The sequence below is a fragment of the Stegostoma tigrinum genome, chromosome 42 (genome assembly GCF_030684315.1).
Source record: "Stegostoma tigrinum isolate sSteTig4 chromosome 42, sSteTig4.hap1, whole genome shotgun sequence".
Classification (NCBI taxonomy): domain Eukaryota; kingdom Metazoa; phylum Chordata; class Chondrichthyes; order Orectolobiformes; family Stegostomatidae; genus Stegostoma; species Stegostoma tigrinum.
The window spans coordinates 3,292,244-3,313,977 of NC_081395.1; the positions used below are offsets into that span (position 1 = coordinate 3,292,244).

Below are 21,734 nucleotides of genomic sequence, written 5' to 3' on the forward strand. Positions count from 1 at the left end.
CCCTGATGTCTCACCGCCCCTGTTTTCTCACTCTCTCCCTGATGTCTCACCGCCCCTGTTTTCTCACTCTCTCCCTGATGTCTCACCGTCCCTGTTTTCTCACTCTCCCCCTGATGTCTCACCGTCCCTGTTTTCTCACTCTCTCCCTGATGTCTCACCGTCCCTGTTTTCTCACTCTCCCCCTGATGTCTCACCGTCCCTGTTTTCTCACTCTCCCCCTGATGTCTCACCGCCCCTGTTTTCTCACTCTCTCCCTGATGTCTCACCGCCCCTGTTTTCTCACTCTCTCCCTGATGTCTCACTGTCCCTGTTTTCTCACTCTCTCCCTGATTTTCACCGCCCCTGTTTTCTCACTCTCTCCCTGATGTCTCACCGCCCCTGTTTTCTCACTCTCTCCCTGATGTCTCACCGTCCCTGTTTTCTCACTCTCCCCCTGATGTCTCACCGTCCCTGTTTTCTCACTCTCTCCCTGATGTCTCACCGTCCCTGTTTTCTCACTCTCTCCCTGATGTCTCACTGTCCCTGTTTTCTCACTCTCTCCCTGATGTCTCACCGTCCCTGTTTTCTCACTCTCCCCCTGATGTCTCACCGTCCCTGTTTTCTCACTCTCTCCCTGATGTCTCACCGTCCCTGTTTTCTCACTCTCCCCCGATGTCTCACCGTCCCTGTTTTCTCACTCTCCCCCTGATGTCTCACCGCCCCTGTTTTCTCACTCTCTCCCTGATTTCTCACCGCCCCTGTTTTCTCACTCTCTCCCTGATGTCTCACCGCCCCTGTTTTCTCACTCTCCCCCTGATGTCTCACCGCCCCTGTTTTCTCACTCTCCCCCTGATGTCTCACCGCCCTTGTTTTCTCACTCTCTCCCTGATGTCTCACTGTCCCTGTTTTCTCACTCTCTCCCTGATGTCTCCCTGTCCCTGTTTTCTCACTGTCCCTGATTTCTCACTCTCTCCCTGATGTCTCACCGTCCCTGTTTTCTCACTCTCCCCCTGATGTCTCACCGCCCCTGTTTTCTCACTCTCTCCCTGATTTCTCACCGCCCCTGTTTTCTCACTCTCCCCCTGATGTCTCACTGTCCCTGTTTTCTCACTCTCTCCCTGATGTCTCACCGCCCCTGTTTTCTCACTCTCTCCCTGATGTCTCACCGCCCCTGTTTTCTCACGCTCCCCCTGATGTCACACCGCCCCTGTTTTCTCACTCTCTCCCTGATGTCTCACCGCCCCTGTTTTCTCACTCTCTCCCTGATGTCTCACCGCCCCTGATTTCTCACTCTCTCCCTGATGTCTCACTGTCCCTGTTTTCTCACTCTCTCCCTGATGTCTCACCGCCCCTGTTTTCTCACTCTCTCCCTGATGTCTCACCGTCCCTGTATTCTCACTCTCCCCCTGATGTCTCACCGTCCCTGTTTTCTCACTCTCCCCCTGATGTCTCACCGCCCCTGTTTTCTCACTCTCTCCCTGATGTCTCACCGCCCCTGTTTTCTCACTCTCTCCCTGATGTCTCACTGTCCCTGTTTTCTCACTCTCTCCCTGATGTCTCTCCGCCCCTGTTTTCTCACTCACTCCCTGATGTCTCACCGTCCCTGTTTTCTCACTCTCCCCCTGATGTCTCACCGTCCCTGTTTTCTCACTCTCCCCCTGATGTCTCACCGTCCCTGTTTTCTCACTCTCTCCCTGATGTCTCACCGTCCCTGTTTTCTCACTCTCCCCCTGATGTCTCACCGCCGCTGTTTTCTCACTCTCTCCCTGATTTCTCACCGCCCCTGTTTTCTCCCTCTCCCCCTGATGTCTCACCGCCCCTGTTTTCTCACTCTCCCCCTGATGTCTCACCGCCCCTGTTTTCTCACTCTCTCCCTGATGTCTCACCGCCCCTGTTTTCTCACTCTCTCCCTGATGTCTCACCGCCCCTGATTTCTCACTCTCTCCCTGATGTCTCACTGTCCCTGTTTTCTCACTCTCTCCCTGATGTCTCACCGCCCCTGTTTTCTCACTCTCTCCCTGATGTCTCACCGCCCCTGTTTTCTCACTCTCCCCCTGATGTCTCACCGCCCCTGTTTTCTCACTCTCCCCCTGATGTCTCACCGCCCCTGTTTTCTCACTCTCTCCCTGATGTCTCACCGCCCCTGTTTTCTCACTCCCCCCCCGATGTCTCACCGCCCCTGTTTTCTCACTCTCTCCCTGATGTCTCACCGCCCCTGTTTTCTCACTCTCCCCCTGATGTCTCACTGTCCCTGTTTTCTCACTCTCTCCCTGATGTCTCACCGCCCCTGTTTTCTCACTCTCTCCCTGATGTCTCACCGCCCCTGTTTTCTCACTCTCCCCCTGATGTCTCACCGCCCCTGTTTTCTCACTCTCCCCCTGATGTCTCACCGCCCCTGTTTTCTCACTCTCTCCCTGATGTCTCACCGCCCCTGTTTTCTCACTCCCCCCCCGATGTCTCACCGCCCCTGTTTTCTCACTCTCTCCCTGATGTCTCACCGCCCCTGTTTTCTCACTCTCCCCCTGATGTCTCACTGTCCCTGTTTTCTCACTCTCCCCCTGATGTCTCACTGTCCCTGTTTTCTCACTCTCCCCCTGATGTCTCACTGTCCCTGTTTTCTCACTCTCCCCCTGATGTCTCACTGTCCCTGTTTTCTCACTCTCCCCCTGATGTCTCACCGTCCCTGTTTTCTCACTCTCCCCCTGATGTCTCACTGTCCCTGTTTTCTCACTCTCTCCCTGATGTCTCACCGCCCCTGTTTTCTCACTCTCTCCCTGATGTCTCACCGCCCCTGTTTTCTCACTCTCCCCCTGATGTCTCACTGTCCCTGTTTTCTCACTCTCCCCCTGATGTCTCACTGTCCCTGTTTTCTCACTCTCCCCCTGATGTCTCACTGTCCCTGTTTTCTCACTCTCTCCCTGATGTCTCACTGTCCCTGTTTTCTCACTCTCCCCCTGATGTCTCACTGTCCCTGTTTTCTCACTCTCCCCCTGATGTCTCACTGTCCCTGTTTTCTCACTCTCTCCCTGATGTCTCACTGTCCCTGTTTTCTCACTCTCTCCCTGATGTCTCACCGTCGCTGTTTTCTCACTCTCCCCCTGATGTCTCACCGTCCCTGTTTTCTCACTCTCCCCCTGATGTCTCACCGCCCCTGTTTTCTCACTCTCTCCCTGATTTCTCACCGCCCCTGTTTTCTCACTCTCTCTCTGATGTCTCACCGCCCCTGTTTTCTCACTCTCCCCCTGATGTCTCACCGCCCCTGTTTTCTCACTCTCCCCCTGATGTCTCACCGCCCTTGTTTTCTCACTCTCTCCCTGATGTCTCACTGTCCCTGTTTTCTCACTCTCTCCCTGATGTCTCTCTGTCCCTGTTTTCTCACTGTCCCTGATTTCTCACTCTCTCCCTGATGTCTCACCGTCCCTGTTTTCTCACTCTCCCCCTGATGTCTCACCGCCCCTGTTTTCTCACTCTCTCCCTGATGTCTCACCGCCCCTGTTTTCTCACTCTCCCCCTGATGTCTCACTGTCCCTGTTTTCTCACTCTCCCCCTGATGTCTCACTGTCCCTGTTTTCTCACTCTCCCCCTGATGTCTCACTGTCCCTGTTTTCTCACTCTCCCCCTGATGTCTCACTGTCCCTGTTTTCTCACTCTCCCCCTGATGTCTCACCGCCCCTGTTTTCTCACTCTCTCCCTGATGTCTCACCGCCCCTGTTTTCTCACTCTCCCCCTGATGTCTCACCGCCCCTGTTTTCTCACTCTCTCCCTGATGTCTCACTGTCCCTGTTTTCTCACTCTCCCCCTGATGTCTCACTGTCCCTGTTTTCTCACTCTCCCCCTGATGTCTCACTGTCCCTGTTTTCTCACTCTCTCCCTGATGTCTCACTGTCCCTGTTTTCTCACTCTCCCCCTGATGTCTCACTGTCCCTGTTTTCTCACTCTCTCCCTGATGTCTCACCGTCGCTGTTTTCTCACTCTCCCCCTGATGTCTCACCGTCCCTGTTTTCTCACTCTCCCCCTGATGTCTCACCGCCCCTGTTTTCTCACTCTCTCCCTGATTTCTCACCGCCCCTGTTTTCTCACTCTCTCCCTGATGTCTCACCGCCCCTGTTTTCTCACTCTCCCCCTGATGTCTCACCGCCCCTGTTTTCTCACTCTCCCCCTGATGTCTCACCGCCCTTGTTTTCTCACTCTCTCCCTGATGTCTCACTGTCCCTGTTTTCTCACTCTCTCCCTGATGTCTCTCTGTCCCTGTTTTCTCACTGTCCCTGATTTCTCACTCTCTCCCTGATGTCTCACCGTCCCTGTTTTCTCACTCTCCCCCTGATGTCTCACTGCCCCTGTTTTCTCACTCTCTCCCTGATTTCTCACCGCCCCTGTTTTCTCACTCTCCCCCTGATGTCTCACCGCCCCTGTTTTCTCACTCTCCCCCTGATGTCTCACCGCCCCTGTTTTCTCACTCTCTCCCTGATGTCTCACCGCCCCTGTTTTCTCACTCTCTCCCTGATGTCTCACCGCCCCTGTTTTCTCACTCTCTCCCTGATGTCTCACCGCCCCTGATTTCTCACTCTCCCCCTGATGTCTCACTGTCCCTGTTTTCTCACTCTCCCCCTGATGTCTCACCGCCCCTGTTTTCTCACTCTCTCCCTGATGTCTCACCGCCCCTGTTTTCTCACTCTCCCCCTGATGTCTCACCGCCCCTGTTTTCTCACTCTCTCCCTGATGTCTCACTGTCCCTGTTTTCTCACTCTCTCCCTGATGTCTCACCGCCCCTGTTTTCTCACTCTCCCCCTGATGTCTCACTGTCCCTGTTTTCTCACTCTCTCCCTGATGTCTCACTGTCCCTGTTTTCTCACTCTCTCCCTGATGTCTCACCGTCGCTGTTTTCTCATGCCTTTTGTTGTTTCTCACGTGGAGACAGGTTGGACTGGTTTTGGGATGCAGTGGAGGGAGGGGAAGAGCTGGGCTGGTTGTGTGGTGCAGTGGGGGGAGGGGACGAACTGGGCTGGTTTAGGGATGCAGTGGGGGAAGGGGAGATTTTGAAACTGGTGAAGTCCACATTGATACCATTAGGCTGCAGGGTTCCCAGGCGGAATATGAGTTGCTGTTCCTGCAACCTTCGGGTGGTAAACTCGTACCCGCCTCCCTAACCTGTTCTTCCTGTCACTGATCCCCTTCTCCCACCTCAAGCCCCATCCCAATTTCCTACCCACTAACCTCATCCCACCTCCTTGACCTGTCCGTCTTCCCTGGACTGACCTATCCCCTCCCTACCTCCCCACCTATACTCTCCCCACCTATCTTCTTTTCTCTCCATCTTCGGTCCGCCTCCCCCTCGCTCCCTATTTATTCCAGCTCCCTCTCCCCATCCCCCTTTTCTGATGAAGGGTCTTGGCCCGAAATGTCAGCTTTCCTGCCCCTCTGGTGCTGCTGGGCCTGCTGTGTTCATCCAGCTCCACACTTTTCTCGCTCTGTTTCTTGTTGTTTTTCCTCCCTCTCTCATTGATTTCTTGCTCTCCCTATTATCCCTCTCTCACTAGCTGTTTTCTCACAGTCTCTGTTTTATAACATACTGTGTTTTCTTTTGTGTTCTCCGTTTTCTCACACAAATTCTGCTGCCTCCCATTCCCTCTGTTTTCCCTTGCTCTTGCTGCTAGTATTTCCCTCTGCCCCGCTCACTCTTTCATCACATGCTCTCTCGCTCGCCCTCCATGTTTTTGTGCTGTCTGTCTTCTCACCCTCTCTCTCTGTCTTCTCACCCTCTCTCTCTGTCTTCTCACCCCCTCTCTCTGTCTTCTTGCTCCTTCTGTTTTCTCTCGCTCACGGGCCATTTGTTTTCTCGCTCTTACTCGCTGTTTTCTCACTCTTGCCAGCAGTTTTCTCGCTCTCGCTCTGATTTCTTGCACTGTCTCCGTTTTCTTGTGTGTTCACTATTTCCTCACTCTCTTGCCGTTTCCCACTTGCTGTCGTTCTCCTGCTGTTTCCTGACTGTCCTTTTCCCGTTTTTATTTGTTCTGCACTCCCTGCCTCCCATATCTGTCTTGTTTCCACCCCGTTGGTTTCTCTGTCTGCCGCTGTCAACTCTTTCATAGTTTCCTCTATTTCCCTCTGTTACCGCTCTCACTTCACTTGACTTGTCACAGCATGTTCTCTCCTCGCTCTCATTCAGTTTCCCATCCGCCTCTCGCACTGCACTGTGCTGCTGTGTTCCCCCTGTAATCTCTCTCTCTCTCTCTCTCGCTCTCTCACACACTCACTCTTTCTCTCACACACTCACTCTCTCTCTCTCTCTGATAGATTAACCCCGCGGGCACTGTGCTGCTGTGTTCCCCCTGTAATCTCTCTCTCTCTCACACACTCACTCTTTCTCTCACACACTCACTCTCTCTCTCTCTCTCTGATAGATTAACCCCGCGGGCACTGTGCTGCTGTGTTCCCCCTGTAATCTCTCTCTCTCACACACTCACTCTTTCTCTCACACACTCACTCACTCTCTCTCTCTCTCTCTCTCTCTCTGATAGATTAACCCCGCGGGCACTGTGCTGCTGTGTTCCCCCTGTAATCTCTCTCTCTCTCACACACTCTCTCGCTCTCTCACAAACTCTCTCTTTCTCTCACACACTCTCTCTCTCTCTCTCTGTTAGATTAACCCCGGGGGCACTGTGCTGCTGTGTTCCCTCTGTAATCTCTCTCTCTTTCTCTGTCTCACTCTCTCTCTCTCTCTCTCTCTCTCTCTGTTAGATTAACCCCGGGGGCACTGTGCTGCTGTGTTCCCTCTGTAATCTCTCTCTCTTTCTCTGTCTCACACACTCTCTCTCTCTCTCTCTCTCTCTGTTAGATTAACCCCGCGGGCACTGTGCTGCTGTGTTCCCTCTGTAATCTCTCTCTCTCTCTCTCTCACACACACACTCTCTCTCTCTCTCTCTCTGTTAGATTAACCCTGCAGGCACTGTGCTGCTGTGTTCCCTCTGTAATCTCTCTCTCTTTCTCTGTCTCACACTCTCTCTCTCTCTCTCTCTGTTAGATTAACCCTGCAGGCACTGTGCTGCTGTGTTCCCTCTGTAATCTCTCTCTCTTTCTCTGTCTCACTCTCTCTCTCTCTCTCTCTCTCTCTCTCTCTCTCTCTGATTAACCCCGCGGGCACTGTGCTGCTGTGTTCCCTCTGTAATCTCTCTCTCTCTCTCTCTCGGTGTGACAGAGCTACCCGGCCGGCAATGTCCTGCTCTGCTTCCCTCCGTGTTGGGACCCGGCTCCGTTGCAGCGGGGCCGGTGCTGGCTCCCGGAGCTGGCTCCCGGAGGGTTCCGGACCTACCCGCACCTGTACAAGACCGAGTTGTGCCGCCGCTTCGCCGAGTCCGGGGGCTGTAAATACGGTGAACGCTGCCAGTTTGCTCACGGTCTGCACGAACTGAGACTGCTACCGCGGCACCCGAAGTACAAAACCGAATACTGCCGCACCTTCCACTCGCTCGGTTTCTGCCCGTACGACAGCCGCTGCCACTTCATTCACGATGAGGGAGAGCGCCGCTTCCCACCGCCTCAACTCGACACCGGTCCCCGCAAACCTCCCTGGCAGCCCCGCGCCCAGTCCCCCGCCTCGGACGGCGTGTCCTCCTCCCCCGCCTCCGACAGCCCTGAGCGGTTCCCTGGGAGCCCGGCCCGCCCCGGCTCGGAGCCGCCCCCCGCCACCAACAACACCTCTCCCGCCGCTGGCGCCGCCTCCTGCTGTCTCTACAACAACAACAACACCTCTCCCGCCGCTGGCGCCGCCTCCTGCTGTCTCTACAACAACAACACCTCTCCCGCCGCTGGCGCCGCCTCCTGCTGTCTCTACAACAACAACACCTCTCCTGTCAGTGGCGCCGCCTCCTGCTGTCTCTACAACAACAACACCTCTCCCGCCGCTGGCGCCGCCTCCTGCTGTCTCTACAACAACAACACCTCTCCCGCCGCTGGCGCCGCCTCCTGCTGTCTCTACAACAACAACACCTCTCCTGTCAGTGGCGCCGCCTCCTGCTGTCTCTACAACAACAACACCTCTCCTGTCAGTGGCGCCGCCTCCTGCTGTTTCTACAACAACAACACCTCTCCCGCCACTGGCGCCGCCTCCTGCTGTCTCTACAACAACAACACCTCTCCTGTCAGTGGCGCCGCCTCCTGCTGTCTCTACAACAACAACACCTCTCCTGTCAGTGGCGCCGCCTCCTGCTGTTTCTACAACAACAACACCTCTCCCACCACTGGCGCCGCCTCCTGCTGTCTCTACAACAACAACACCTCTCCTGTCAGTGGCACTGCTGCCTGTCACCAACACAACAACAACACCTCTCCAGCTGGTGGCGCCGGCATCGCGGACCTCCTGGTGCCGCTGGCGCTGAAGCTGCAGGCGCTGGAGGGCTCGGGTTCAGGCCCCACCTCGCCACCTGGGTCATCCGGCCTGCGGTCTCCCAGGGAAGCAGACTGCCCCCCCGGACACAGGAGCCCTGGCCTGGAGGCTCGGGCTCACCCCGCCGCCGCTGCCGAGGCTCCCACCGCCCTGGACTCGGCGAAACGTCTCCCCGTCTTCAGCAGGATCTCGACCAGGAGCATTTGAGGCGGCTCCTGGGAGCTCCCCCCCTGCCCCTGGGGAGGAGGACTCTGAAGAGACTGTGTGGCTGTAGGGCTAGATATTTTATTTTAGTTAGGTGTTTAGTTTCTTAACTTAAAGATGTAGTTAATTATTTGTAGCGAGGCTCCCCGTGTGATTAAAGCTGAGCAGAATTTTGTTTGTTCACATTGGTGTCTCTTTGTATCCCCCAGATCAGTTATCTGTACCTGTGGGGAAAGGGAAGGAGGGAATGGTGGGGGGGGGGGAGTGGGGTGAAGGGAGGGAACAGGTGGTGAGAGCAAAAGGGTTTGGGAGAGGAGGTGGAGGGGAGGAAAGCGAATGTTGAGAGTGGAGTGAGTGGGAGGGATGCGGGGGAGCGACGGGGTAAGGAAGGAATAGAGGAAGCAATAGAGAACATGAGAAGGGGATGGAGGGAGTGAGGCTGATGGGGGGTGGGGGGTGTGGTATGGTAATCCTTACAGTGACCGTCCTAAGTGCCTCTTCTCCAGAACTGAGCCTCTTTGTTAGCGAGAATGAATGAAGGGGATACAGTAGCTGCTTCCAGCGTTCGCAGAAACAGAATGGGGGCTGGCTGCACGGGGACTGTTGGTAGAATTGGGAGGGGGTGGGGTACGGAAAAAGACCTGGGTGTCCTCAGCCCTGAGGGAGGGGACCAGACCGGATTGAAACTGTCGCTGAGGGGACACAGCGTGTGGGTCAGCACCCAGGGAAGGGTTTTTATTCCTGACGAAGCTCAGCTTGTGTTTTAAAACTGTCAGCGAGGACCCTCATCCAAATAGATATGTTTTACTTCTGTACAATTTAGAAAGTACCATGTCAGACACCCTGTTGCCTGTGTTAATTGCAGGCGCAGTGAAGGACTGAGTTGGTTATAGAGACTGGGGGAGGTGTTTGTGAATCTACTGGGCGGGGGGAGTGAGTGAGTGGGAGGTTTCTCCCTGACATTAGTGATATTGATCAGTGATAATGGGAACTGCAGATGCTGGAGAATTCCAAGATAATAAAGTGTGGAGCTGGATGAACACAGCAGGCCAAGCAGCATCTCAGGAGCACAAAAGCTGACGTTTCGGACCTAGACCCTTCATCAGAGACGGGGATGGGGAGAGGGAACTGGAATAAATAGGGAGAGAGGGGGAGGCGGACCGAAGATGGAGAGAAAAGAAGATAGGTGGAGAGAGTATAGGTGGGGAGGTAGGGAGGGGATAGGTCAGTCCAGGGAAGACGGACAGGTCAAGGAGGTGAGGAGGTGGGATGAGGTTAGTAGGTAGGAGATGGAGGTGTGACTTGAGGTGGGAGGAAGGGATGGGTGAGAGGAAGAACAGGTTAGGGAAGCAGAGACAGGCTGGGCTGGTTTTGGGATGCAGTGGGTGGGGGGGAAGAGCTGGGCTGGTTGTGTGGTGCAGTGGGGGGAGGGGACGAACTGGGCTGGTTTTGGGATGCGGTGGGGGAAGGGGAGATTTTGAAGCTGGTGAAGTCCACATTGATACCATTGGGCTGCAGGGTTCCCAAGCGGAATATGAGTTGCTGTTCCTGCAACCTTCGGGTGGCATCATTGTGGCACTGCAGGAGGCCCAGGAACCACCACCAAAGACATTTTTCCATCCCCACCCCTGTCTGCCTTCCGGAGAGACCACTCTCTCCGTGACTCCCTTGTTCGCTCCACACTGCCCTCCAACCCCACCACACCCGGCACCTTCCCCTGCAACCGCAGGAAATGCTACACTTGTCCCCACACCTCCTCCCTCACCCCCATCCCAGGCCCCAAGATGACTTCCCACATTGGCAGATGTGCAGGTGAACCTCTGCTTAATGTGGTATACTGCACCCACTGCAACCGGTGTGGCTTCCTCTACATTGGGGAAACCAAGCGGAGGCTTGGGGACCGCTTTGCAGAACACCTCCGCTCAGTTCGCAACAAACAACTGCACCTCCCAGTCGCAAACCATTTCCACTCCCCCTCCCATTCTCTTGATGACATGTCCATCATGGGCCTCCTGCACTGCCACAATGATGCCACCCGAAGGTTGCAGGAACAGCAACTCATATTCCGCCTGGGAACCCTGCAGCCCAATGGTATCGATGTGGACTTCACCAGCTTCAAAATCTCCCCTTCCCCCACCCCATCCCTAAACCAGCCCAGTTCATCCCCTCCCCCCACTGCACCACACAACCAGCCCAGCTCCTCCCCTCCCCCCACTGCATCCCAAAAGCAGTCCAACCTGTCTCTGCCTCCCTAACCGGTTCTTCCTCTCACCCATCCCTTCCTCCCACATTAAGCCGCATTCGGCAGTTTAAACCAGCTAAATGGAGCTTCACAACCATGACCAAGACTGAACTTCGCAATATGACACAATCTGCCCCAGAGAAGCGGCGTTTAAATGGTCATTGGATGAACATATGGATGATAGTGGAATAGTGTAGGTTAGATGGGCTTGAGATCGGTATGACAGGTCGGCGCAACATCAAGGGCCGAAGGGCCTGTACTGTACTGTAATGTTTTATGAGTGACAGAGAGCAAGTGTGTCTAAGGGGGAGAGAGAGTGTGGCCTGGATGAATTGCATCCCAGGTTTTAATGTGAAACTGAGGGACCTGATGGACTTCATCCCAGGATCTGTAAAGATTAGATTAGATTCCCTACAGTGTGGAAACAGGCCCTTCGGCCAAACAAGTCCACACCGCCCCTTGCAGCATCCCACACACCCCTGAACACTATGGGCAATTTAGCATGGCCAATCCACCTGGCCTGCACATCCCTGGACTGCGAGAGCAAACCCACGCAGACACGGGGAGAATGTGCAAACTCCACCAGACAGTTACCCGAGGCGGGAATCGAACCCGGGCCCCTGGCGCTGTGAGGCTGCAGTGCTAACCACTGAGCCACCGGGCCAGCCCAAAGAGGTGACTAATGACACAGTAGAAGTGTTGGTGGTCATTTCCCAAAGTTTGCTGGATTTTGGGAAGGGAGAGGGACGGAGAAACTAGATGTGTTGACAGTCAGAGATGGCAAGACCTGCAGATGCTGGAGTCAATGTCAACACAGTGTGGAGCTGGAGGAACACAGCAGGCCAGGCAGCATCAGAGGGAACACAGTGTGGAGCTGGAGGAACACAGCAGGCCAGGCAGCATCAGAGGGAACACAGTGTGGAGGTGGAGGAACACAGCAGGCCAGACAGCATCAGAGGGAACACAGTGTGGAGCTGGAGGAACACAGCAGGCCAGGCAGCATCAGAGGGAACACAGTGTGGAGCTGGAGGAACACAGCAGGCCAGGCAGCATCAGAGGGAACACAGTGTGGAGCTGGAGGAACACAGCAGGCCAGGCAGCATCAGAGGGAACACAGTGTGGAGCTGGAGGAACATAGCAGGCCAGGCAGCATCAGAGGGAACACAGTGTGGAGCTGGAGGAACACAGCAGGCCAGGCAGCATCAGAGGGAACACAGTGTGGAGCTGGAGGAACACAGCAGGCCAGGCAGGCAATGGAGGGAACACCGTGTGGAGCTGGAGGAACACAGCAGGCCAGGCAGCATCAGAGGGAACACAGTGTGGGCTGGAGGAACACAGCAGGCCAGGCAGGCAATGGAGGGAACACAGTGTGGAGCTGGAGGAACACAGCAGGCCAGGCAGCATCAGAGGGAACACAGTGTGGAGCTGGAGGAACACAGCAGGCCAGGCAGCATCAGAGGGAACACAGTGTGGAGCTGGACGAACACAGCAGGCCAGGCAGCACCAGAGGGAACACAGTGTGGAGCTGGACGAACACAGCAGGCCAGGCAGCACCAGAGGGGCAGGAAGCTGGTGGATGTGTTGGGTTGGGACTGTTCTTCATCGTGTTACTGTGTCTATGGTGTTGGAATCAATCCATCGCTGCGGAAAAGGGGGAGTGGAAAGCTATGGGGGCGAGATGGGAATCTGAAGCACAGGACAGCCAGGATTTTATTGACTGGTGGGAAAAGGGTCCTCCTGCAGAAGAACTTCCAGATCCTTCCGTACCGCCTGCCTTTTAAAGCCATAGGTGGGGCCCACCTCCAGTGTCGGGGGTTGCGGCCCATTTAAAATTCTGGATCACGTGGATGTGACGTTGGTACCCCGCCCACTCGCCAAGTGGACGCTGATTGGTCCGTGGGATGACCCCGGAAGTAGTTCCCTCTTCACTGGAGATGCAGAGCTGGTGCTTGGTTAATGAAGGGATGTCTAGTTAGTGACGTGCTGCCACTGGTTAATGAGGTGTTATCATTAGTTAATGAAGTTAGTGACGTGCTGCCACTGGTTAGTGCTGGTTAATGAGGTGTTATCACTAGTTAATGAAGTTAGTGAGGTGCTGCCACTAGTTAGTGCTGGTTAATGAGGTGTTATCACTAGTTAATGAAGTTAGTGAGGTGCTGCCACTGGTTATTGCTGGTTAACAAGGTGTTATCATTGGTTACAAAGGGGATATCCAGCCAAGGAGGAAGCCAGCATCTCTGGAAGTTAATGAGAGATTATCCGGTTAGTGCTGGGGTGATTCTGATGAGTCAGTAAGAGGACTGGTAACTAGTTGGAGTGTTGCTGGTTTTTACGAGGAGGCACCTTGCCACAGACGGGTTATGTTAGTAGTTAGTGAGGGATCTACAACTTGTGAGATGCTGGTTAGTAAGGGCCTGGTTACCAAGTGAGAGACAGGGTGTGCTGCTGGTTAGTGGAGGCGGAGAGGGACAGTGTCAGCCGGTGGGAGGCTGCGATGTCTGAGCGTGACGAGAGGAGATACGTGGAGCTGAGCCGGGAGTCGGTCAGACTGATGGGGGAGAGCGTGGGGCTGGAGCTGGGCGACGAGGTCAGCGCTCTGCTGGCGGAGGATGTGTCTTACCGACTGCGAGAGACCGCCCAGGTAAGAGGGCGGGGTGGGGGGGCTCGCTGAGCGGGGAGAGGTCTGCAGTGACCAGTCTGCAGAGACCACTCGGTCCTGGGGGCAGGGCTTGTTGGGGGGGGGATGGGGGGGGTGTGAACCAGCCTCCTCTCATCAGAACCCTGCTGTTGGCTCTTTCAGAACGGCACCCAGTTCATGAGGCACGCCAAGCGCCGGCGCCTCACCGTGGAGGACTTTAACAGGGCACTGCGGTGGGCGAATGTGGAGGTAGGTGAGAGGGACGGCAGGTGGGCGAGGACGGATTCACGTGTAGCAAGGCTTACAGTGCCCCCTCCCTCAGCACTGACCCTCCGACAGTGCCCGCTCCCTCAGCACTGACCCTCCGACAGTGCCCCCTCCCTCAGCACTGACCCTCCGACAGCGCGGCACTCCCTCGACACTGACCCTCCGACAGCGCGGCACTCCCTCGACACTGACCCTCCGACAGCGCGGCACTCCCTCGACACTGACCCTCCGACAGCGCGGCACTCCCTCGACACTGACCCTGGTCACGTCAGCCTGTGTTATGAGCTTTTGAGTCCCTGGTGTATGAATCGAATCAATTCTTCGTCTCCCCTTCAGTGAGATCAGGTCAAACTGCAGCAATCACGTGGAGCAATGTGGTGGACTCGGCGGCTGAGATGCTGTGCAGGGGCCTGAAGCCGTGCCTTCTGGCTGTAAGTGGAGTCTATTATTGCTGGTGCAGCCTGTAACTTACTGCTTGTGTTTCCAGCCTGTGTGTGGTTACGGGGCCCCGGATGTGCTCCCTTTTCGCTCGGTGAAGGAGGGAGAGCTGTTTGTCGTCGAGGATCGTGAGGTGAATCTGGTGGAGCTGGCCCTGGCGACCAACATCCCGAAGGGCTGTGGTCAAACTGTAGTCCGAGGTAGGGAGGCTGTGGGCTGAAGGATTGAGTTCCTGAGCGGTCGGTCTACCCCAGTTACGCACTAATACCTGTTCCCTGTCTTTGCTTGTCCAGTTCAGGTCTCCTACTTGGAGAGTAAAGCAAACGAGGAAGCTCAGGGAGCGGGTGAGTATTACCTCCAATCACATCCTCCCGTCTAGTATTAGACTACCGAGCCCATCAACTGGCAACACCAGAGGGACATACAGATTCAAGAGGTGAACCCGAGGGTGGGGGGGGTGGGGAGTGGGGGTAGGGGGTAGGGGGAGAGGTCTGGGGTGGTAGACAAAGAGAATGTTTTATCTGAGGAATTGAGTTGTAGTGTTCTGGGACCTGCTGTGGGGCAGAGGGACTAATTGCTGAGATCGTTCCCATTTGTGTTACATACGACAGGCACAGGGACAGGTGGTGTTGGGGAAGGGTGGGGGGCTGCAGAAGGACATTGACAGACTGGGGGAGTGGGCCAAGAAGTGGCAGATGGGGTACAGTGTGGGAAAGTACAAGGTTATGTACTTTGGTCGGAAGAATAGAGGCACAGACTGTTTTCTAAATGGGGAAAGGCTTTGGAAAACTGAAGCACCAACAGATTTGGGAGTCCTAGCTCAGGATCCTCTTAAGGTGAGCATTCAGGTTCAGTTAGCATTTACTAAGGCAAATTAATGTTAGCATTCTTACCATGGTGACTGTATGGGACTCATTGTTGCAGAGGGTTGTGGAAGCCAAGTCATTGAGTGCATTTAATACAGAAATAGATAGGTTCTTGATTAGTAAGGGAATTGAGGCGATGGGGAGAAGGCAGGAGAATGGGATTGAGAAACATACCAGCCATGATGGAATGACGGAGCACACCTGATGGGCTGAATGGCCCCGTTCTGCCCCTGGCAGGAATGAAGCTGTTGCCCTGGTGACACTGAAGCCTGTACTTTCTTGGCCCCCAGTTCCTGCGGCAGTCTCCAGCCTCTCCGATGACCTCCTCAAGTATTACCAACAGATTACCAGAGCGGTCCTAGGGGATGACCAGCAACTCATGAAGGTGAGAGGTCACAGTCAGCGTGACATCTTCAGCATGTATCTGTGTCTCTGTTTGGGGGCGCTTTACCCTGTATCTAACCCTGTGCTGTCCCTGTCCCTGGGGCTGTTTGACGGAGGGGAGACAGTGTAGAGGGAGCTTTACTCTGTATCTAACCCCGTGCTGTCCCTGCCCTGGTAGTGTTTGATGGGGGACAGTGTAGAGGGAGCTTTACACTGTATCTAACCCCGTGCTGTCCCTGTTCCTGGGAGTGTTTGATGGGGGGGACAGTGTAGAAGAAGCTTTACTCTGTATCTAACCCCGTGCTGTCCCTGTCTCTGGGAGTGTTTGATGGGGGGGACAGTGTAGTGTTTGATGGGGTGGGGGGAAAACAGTGTAGAGGGAGCTTTACTCGAACCCTATCTCCCTGCCTTGATGCTGACTGGTTTGGGATGGCTTTGATATGTTTCCTGACTCTCTCCCTCGATCTGTCACAGGTCGCTCTTCAGGATCTTCAGTTGAATTCGAAGATCGCAGCCCTGCTCCCTTACTTTGTCCATGTCGTCAGTGGGGTAAGTACTAGCTCTATTCGTGTTAGACCCTCATTCCAGACCGGGTCTCATCCTTGTCCTGCTGCCTCACTCCGCACCTTCCGCTGAGTACAAAACAGCTGTCCTCCACACGCCCTCAGCACTGACCCTCTGACGGTACGGCGCTGCCCCTCCTAGTTCCTTGCCGAAACCATAGATAACCTTCTTCACTATTCACTATATCACCAATCTTGGTGTCATCCGCAAACTACTAACCATGCTTTCTATATTCTCACCTGAATCATTTATATAAATGACAAAAGCGGGCCCAGCACCGATCCCTGTGGAACACCGTTAGTCACAGGTCTCTAGTCTGAGAAACCCTCCATCATCACTCAATGTCTTCTGGCGTTAAGCCAATTTTGTATCCAAGTGGCACGCTTACCCTGAATCCCGTGTGATTTCACTTCACTAATTAGTCTACCTTGCGGAACCTCGTCAAAGGCTTTACTAAAGTCCAAGTAAACAATGTCTGTTGCTCTGTCCTCGTCAGTCTCCTTGGTTACCTCCTCAAAAAACTCAATCAAGTGTATGAGACATGATTTCCCTTGCACAAAACCATGCTGACTATCTCTAATCAGAGATAATAGGAACTGCAGGTGCTGGAGAATCCAAGGCCAAGCAGCATCTTAGGAGCAGGAAAGCTGACGTTTCAGGGCTAGACCCTTCATCAGAGAGCTCTCTCTGATGAAGGGTCCAGGCCTGAAACATCAGGCTTTTGTGCTCCTGAGATGCTGCTTGGCCTTCTGTGTTCATCCAGCTCCACACTTTGTTATCACGTTCTCCCACTCACTTCGCCTATCTACATCCTTCTGTAATGACCTTAATGCACTTCACGCCTCGCTTGTGTTCCTGTCTCTGTGCCACCAGCAAATTTCCCAGTCAGACCTCCGTCCAAACCATTGATCATTGAGCTCCTAACATTGCCCTCGGAGCACGTGTTACACTGTACCATCCAGAATCTGATCACTTTACACCCACTGACTTGCTTCCTATTAAACAGACAATCCTCCTTCCCTGTGATTCTGTTGACCCGCTGCCCCATTTGACTGGTGTATAGTTAGGAAAGTTTTCTAGCACCTTGTCAGATATCTTTTGAGAAATCTGAGTGCAGTACATCAAGAGGTTCCTCTTTACCCACAGCATATGATAGTTAGTGAATGAACCAGTCAGACAGGATATCTCCCTTTCACTAAAACCATGTTGAGCCTGGCCCCTCTCCTTCTCTCCGTACGGGCAGGTTAAATCGGTGAGTCATGATCTCGACCAGCTGAACCGCCTTCTGCACATAGTGAAGAGTTTAATCAGTAATCCCTACCTCTACCTGGGGAACTACATGAAGAGCCTCGTCTCCAGTGTCATGTACTGTATTCTGGAGCCTCTCGCAGCCTCAATAAACCCTCTCAACGATCACTGGACCCTGAGGGATTACGCTGCACTGCTCCTTACTCACATCTTCAGGTGAGAGCCTGCATCCTAATCTGGTGTTTCTCTGTCTTTCAGAGCGGTTCTTAATGACCAAGATCACAACTTTATCATCTCAAGCACAGGTGGAATGATGGGGGACAGTGCTCGGTAACTCCGAGTATGGGATACGGGTTGGGTGGGAGGACTGTGCTTGGTAACTCCGAGTGTGGGATACGGTGGGGACTGTGCTCGGTAACTCCAAGTGTGGGATACTGGGTGGGGGGGGCGGAGGGGGGAGTGTGCTCGGTAACTCCGAGTGTGGGATACAGCGGTCTGGGTGGGTGGGGGTGGGGTGGTGGTGCTGGGGTCCGGGGGGAGCTGTGTGTAATCTGATGAAAACTTTTGAGTAGCTCAGATTCTGTGTGGTTTTGACGAGATGCTGTTATTTGCCAATAGGTGCCATGGTGATTTAGTGAGTGCACTGTCCCACCAGATCCTTCTGACCCTCCAGAAGGTGCTGATCGATCCCGTGCGGCCTCTCTGCTCTCACTATGGAGCCCTGGTGGGTTTACACGCGCTGGGCTGGAAGGTGAGGAGCTGCCTCGGACTGTCCCATCAAATACTGAGTGAAGCTAAATCCACGCAGTCCCAGGGCAGGCACAGCATGGGGTTAGTTACAGGGTAAAAGCTCCCTCTACACTGTGCCCTGCCCGTGTTTTCAGTTATATTGTGCGTGCGCCCCGTGTGTGCTGTGTATCTCTCTCACACACATGTTCTGGTGTCTACAGGCTGTAGAACGTGTCCTTTACCCCCATCTGCACATGTACTGGCCAAACCTGCAGGCTGTCCTCGATGATAACTCAGTGTCCAACGCACAGGTTAAAGCTGATGGTCACAAGGTGTACGGAGCCATTCTGGTAGGTCCACCATGCACCCCGCCCCCCCCCCCCCCCCCCCCCCCCCCCCCCGCGACCGTCTTCCCCCTCCCCCTCCCCCTCACTGTGCTTTCTCTCTCCATATCACACTCACCTTCCATCTCTCTCCCTCTCTCTTTCCCTCTCTACATCTCTCTCTGTCTCCCCCCCCCGCCCCCCGCCAAAACCCACTTCCTCCTGCAACCTGTTCCCCTCCCACTCCCTCTTGCTCTCTGGCCCTCTGCCCCCCCCCTCCACCCTCACATTTTCGCTCTCCCCCCTCCATCATGTTCTTTCCCTTGCACACTTCACTCCCTCCCATTTTCTTCTCCCCCATGGGCCCCGGCTCTGCCTCTCTCGGGGTGCCCCCCCCCTCCCCCGGCCCCACCTCTCTCTCGGGGTGCCCCCGCCTTCCCCGGCCCCGCCTGGGCTTGCCCGTGCTGACGGAGTGTGTTGTGTCTCCCCAGGTGGCTGTGGAGAACTTGTTGAAGACGAAGCTGCTGATGGTGGTGTCGGCAGACGGAGGCAGCGTTCCGAGCTCTCCGGCAGGGAGCCCGGTGCGGGAGCCTCACACCGAGTTTGGTTTTGGCATCACAAGCCACCTGCTGCAGACGGGCGCGGGCCCGAGCTACGAGCTGGTCCACCCTGCTCCCGGCCTGGCGCAGATGTACCGTGAGCTGTATTCCTTCTTTGGGGACAGCCTGGCCACTCGTTTTGGGACAGGATCCAGAATCCCGGCTTCAGCTTTCCCGTCTGCCGGCAAGGAACCCGTCGGCCAGGCTGCTGCAGCGGGCACTGACCCGAAGACCCAGAGGGCAGGCCTCAACGGCACTGACCAAGGCCGGAAGATGCCGCAGCTCACCATGAGTTTAGCCGATAGCCCAGTGCAGGGAAGTAGCCCAGGGCCTGATCAGCCCTCGCTCCAGAGAGCCGGCCTTACTCCCCGAAACAAATCCACAGCTCAGCTGTCGACGGACCAGGGTCTGCTCCACCAAAGGGGGACCCTGGGTCTCCGGGATGTCTTCCAGAGGGCTCCTGTCTGCCCTCAGGCTGGTCCCTCTGCCTTCCTGATTGCTGGCAGGCAGATGGGCCGAAGGGGAAAAGGCCGCCGTTTCCAGACCAGCTTCCCGATCTATCACAAAGCCAGCCTGGCTTCCAAGTACAGTCAGAGGCTGCCCATGATTGGCCGGGTTAACAAACCAATCAGGAGGTGGCTCAGGGCCGACTATCCCCTGTACCTGCCCCTTTAACTGGGGGTTGACTACCCCCCTGTATCTTCTGCTTTAACTGGGGGCCGACTACCCGCCCGTATCTGTCCCCTTTAACTGGGGGCCGACTACCCACCCTGTACCTGCCCCTTTAACTCGGGGCCGACTACCCGCCCGTATCTGTCCCCTTTAACTGGGGGCCGACTACCCACCCTGTACCTGCCCCTTTAACTGGGGGCCGACTACCCGCCCGTATCTGTCCCCTTTAACTGGGGGCCGACTACCCACCCTGTACCTGCCCCTTTAACTGGGGGCCGACTCCCCCCCCCCCCCCCCCCCCCGTACCTGTCCCCTTTATCTGGGGGCCGACTACTCCCCACCCCCACCCCCCCGTACCTGCCCCCCTTTAACTGGAATTCTCCCACCAGCTGACGTGACGATGAGGAACTCTCCTTCTGATCCCCCTGTCCTCACCGTGAAGCAGAGAGACTCTCGCCAGCTGTCTCTGTCAGCGTTGGAACGGAGAGAGCAGCCTGATGAGAATCTGGTGCTTCGGAGATGTTGCCTGAAATCCCAGCCGAGTTACTTTGTGCAAAGTGAATCGCTTTCTGGGACAAACAGTGGGACAGCCACATTCCTCACGCTGTCATCCCCATGTAGGTGATTCCCATTCTCACCATTTGACATTGTTTTTGTTGTGTATCTCGCTATGGAATGGTTGATTTATGTAAACTTACAGATTGACACATGAATGATTGTAACTTTAGTTGGATAGTTAAATGAAAGTTTCTTCGATGTTTTTGTCGTGTTTATGGAAACAGAAACACACACGTTAAAACATCTCTCTGGTTTGTGTCGGGTTTTTGTGTTTCTCAAGGCTGGTCTTTGGGAATGTTTGTGATGTTCCATTCCTCAGGCACGGAAAGATACGCGGCACCCAGCTGCAGGATGAGGCTGGAGCTGAATGTTCCGACGCAACTGCTGAGCCTCATCCAGTCTTCACCAGGTTCCACAGAACATCAAACAGTCCTCAGTTTATTTCCCACACAGGTAGCAGCAAGTCTGACTGGGATGTTCGGTCAGTCCCCGCTCACTGACACAAAAAGTGCAACACCTTGATTTTAAACTTCACATCTTTCTGATTAAATCCCAGCTGACCGCCCCCTCCAGCCCCTACACCCCCTCCCTATCTCTGTCACCCCCTCTGGCCCCTACACCCCCTCCCTGTCTCCCTCCCACTTTAAGAGCAATGTCTTTGAATTTTCAGTTGCCTGTCGCTGATAGCTTCAGATGGGGCTCAGGGTCAGATTCTGTGTTTTTTTGTTTTGGCTGGGCAAGGATTTGGAAATATTTTGCTGCATTTTACCGAAAGCTGATGTAAAAATACAATCTGCTCACTATATGTAAGTGAGAGCTCGCTCTATTTATACATTTCCCTGTAAAGTAGATTTAGTAATGGCTAAGTAGCAGAGTAATCTCTGGAATCTTTGCCCAGTTGCTAGGCTCTGTCATCTTACAATGAGCTGACGGTGTAGTTTGACTCTCGATTTGCCAGGCTTCAAAGAGAGAACTATCCCCTCCACCCCCCACCACGCACGCACACAGCCACTGCACAGGTAAGATTAGTTTTGTGATTGAGGCACTTTTCTGCATTTTTAGTCATTCTAGTTCCAGCTGGAATTTTAAACATTTGGACAAAGCTGTAGCCATGACCGAACACGTTGGGGGGAATATTCTGAAGAAAGGTCCAGACCCAAAATGTCAGCCTTCCTGCTCCTCTGATGCTGCCTGGCCTGCTGTGTTCCTCCAGCACCACCCTGTGTGTCTCAGGCTCCAGCATCAGCTGTTCTTACTGTCCCTGTGGAATATTCGACATGGACACAACTGTTTGACTCCTGGAGGAACTCGGCACGCCCAATGTCATCCATGGAAAGAGAAACAAGTGTTAAATGTTTCAACTCTGGTGATCCTCCTTCAGAACGAGGAGTCGTACTGCACTCGAAACGTTAACTCTGTTTCTCTCTCTGCAGACCTGCTGAATTTCTCCAGCACTTTCTGACTTTGTTTCAGATCTGCAGGGTTTTGCGTAGACTCTGTGCAGCCTGATGTCCTCCATCGAGGAGCAATCGCTGGATGAAAGCGGGAGCTGGAATATTCCCACAGCTTTAATCTAGGGCTGCAGTGGTAATGCCCCTAAAAGAGTCAGGAGGCCTAGACTGAAGCCCCACCTGCACCTA

The 21,734-nt window shown here is 54.6% G+C and overlaps 3 protein-coding genes across 3 annotated transcripts in view; all 3 read left to right on the forward strand.

Annotated features, from left to right (window-relative positions):
* LOC132206732 (mucin-19-like) overlaps positions 1-8,629 on the forward strand; it is a 65,110-nt gene extending 56,481 nt beyond the window's left edge. Inside the window, exon 2 of the mRNA XM_059641482.1 lies at positions 7,238-8,629. Coding sequence (XP_059497465.1) covers positions 7,238-8,569 — 1,332 coding nt within the window. The 3' untranslated portion in view covers positions 8,570-8,629. The remainder of the gene's footprint in view (positions 1-7,237) is intronic.
* A 4,054-nt stretch (positions 8,630-12,683) lies between these two features.
* taf6l (TAF6-like RNA polymerase II, p300/CBP-associated factor (PCAF)-associated factor) lies at positions 12,684-20,337 on the forward strand. Its single transcript, XM_048524908.2, has 10 exons — positions 12,684-13,449; positions 13,609-13,695; positions 14,201-14,351; positions 14,445-14,495; positions 15,308-15,402; positions 15,876-15,950; positions 17,209-17,429; positions 17,832-17,964; positions 18,164-18,292; positions 18,757-20,337. The coding sequence occupies exons 1-10, from the start codon at positions 13,303-13,305 to the stop codon at positions 19,537-19,539; spliced, it is 1,872 nt and encodes a 623-aa protein (XP_048380865.1). The 5' UTR covers positions 12,684-13,302; the 3' UTR covers positions 19,540-20,337.
* trpt1 (tRNA phosphotransferase 1) overlaps positions 20,040-21,734 on the forward strand; it is a 61,927-nt gene continuing 60,232 nt past the window's right edge. The window contains exon 1 of the mRNA XM_048524905.2: positions 20,040-20,153. The gene's annotated coding sequence lies outside the window, so the exon portion shown is untranslated. The remainder of the gene's footprint in view (positions 20,154-21,734) is intronic.

Coding starts and splice junctions, on each gene's coding strand:
- taf6l (XM_048524908.2), top strand. CDS start 13,303: ATGTCTGAGCGTGACGAGAGGAGATACGTGGAGCTGAGCCGGGAGTCG. Junction 13,696..14,200: donor TGCGGTGGGCGAATGTGGAG/GTAGGTGAGAGG, acceptor TTGTGTTTCCAG/CCTGTGTGTGGTTACGGGGC. Junction 18,293..18,756: donor AGGTGTACGGAGCCATTCTG/GTAGGTCCACCA, acceptor GTGTCTCCCCAG/GTGGCTGTGGAGAACTTGTT.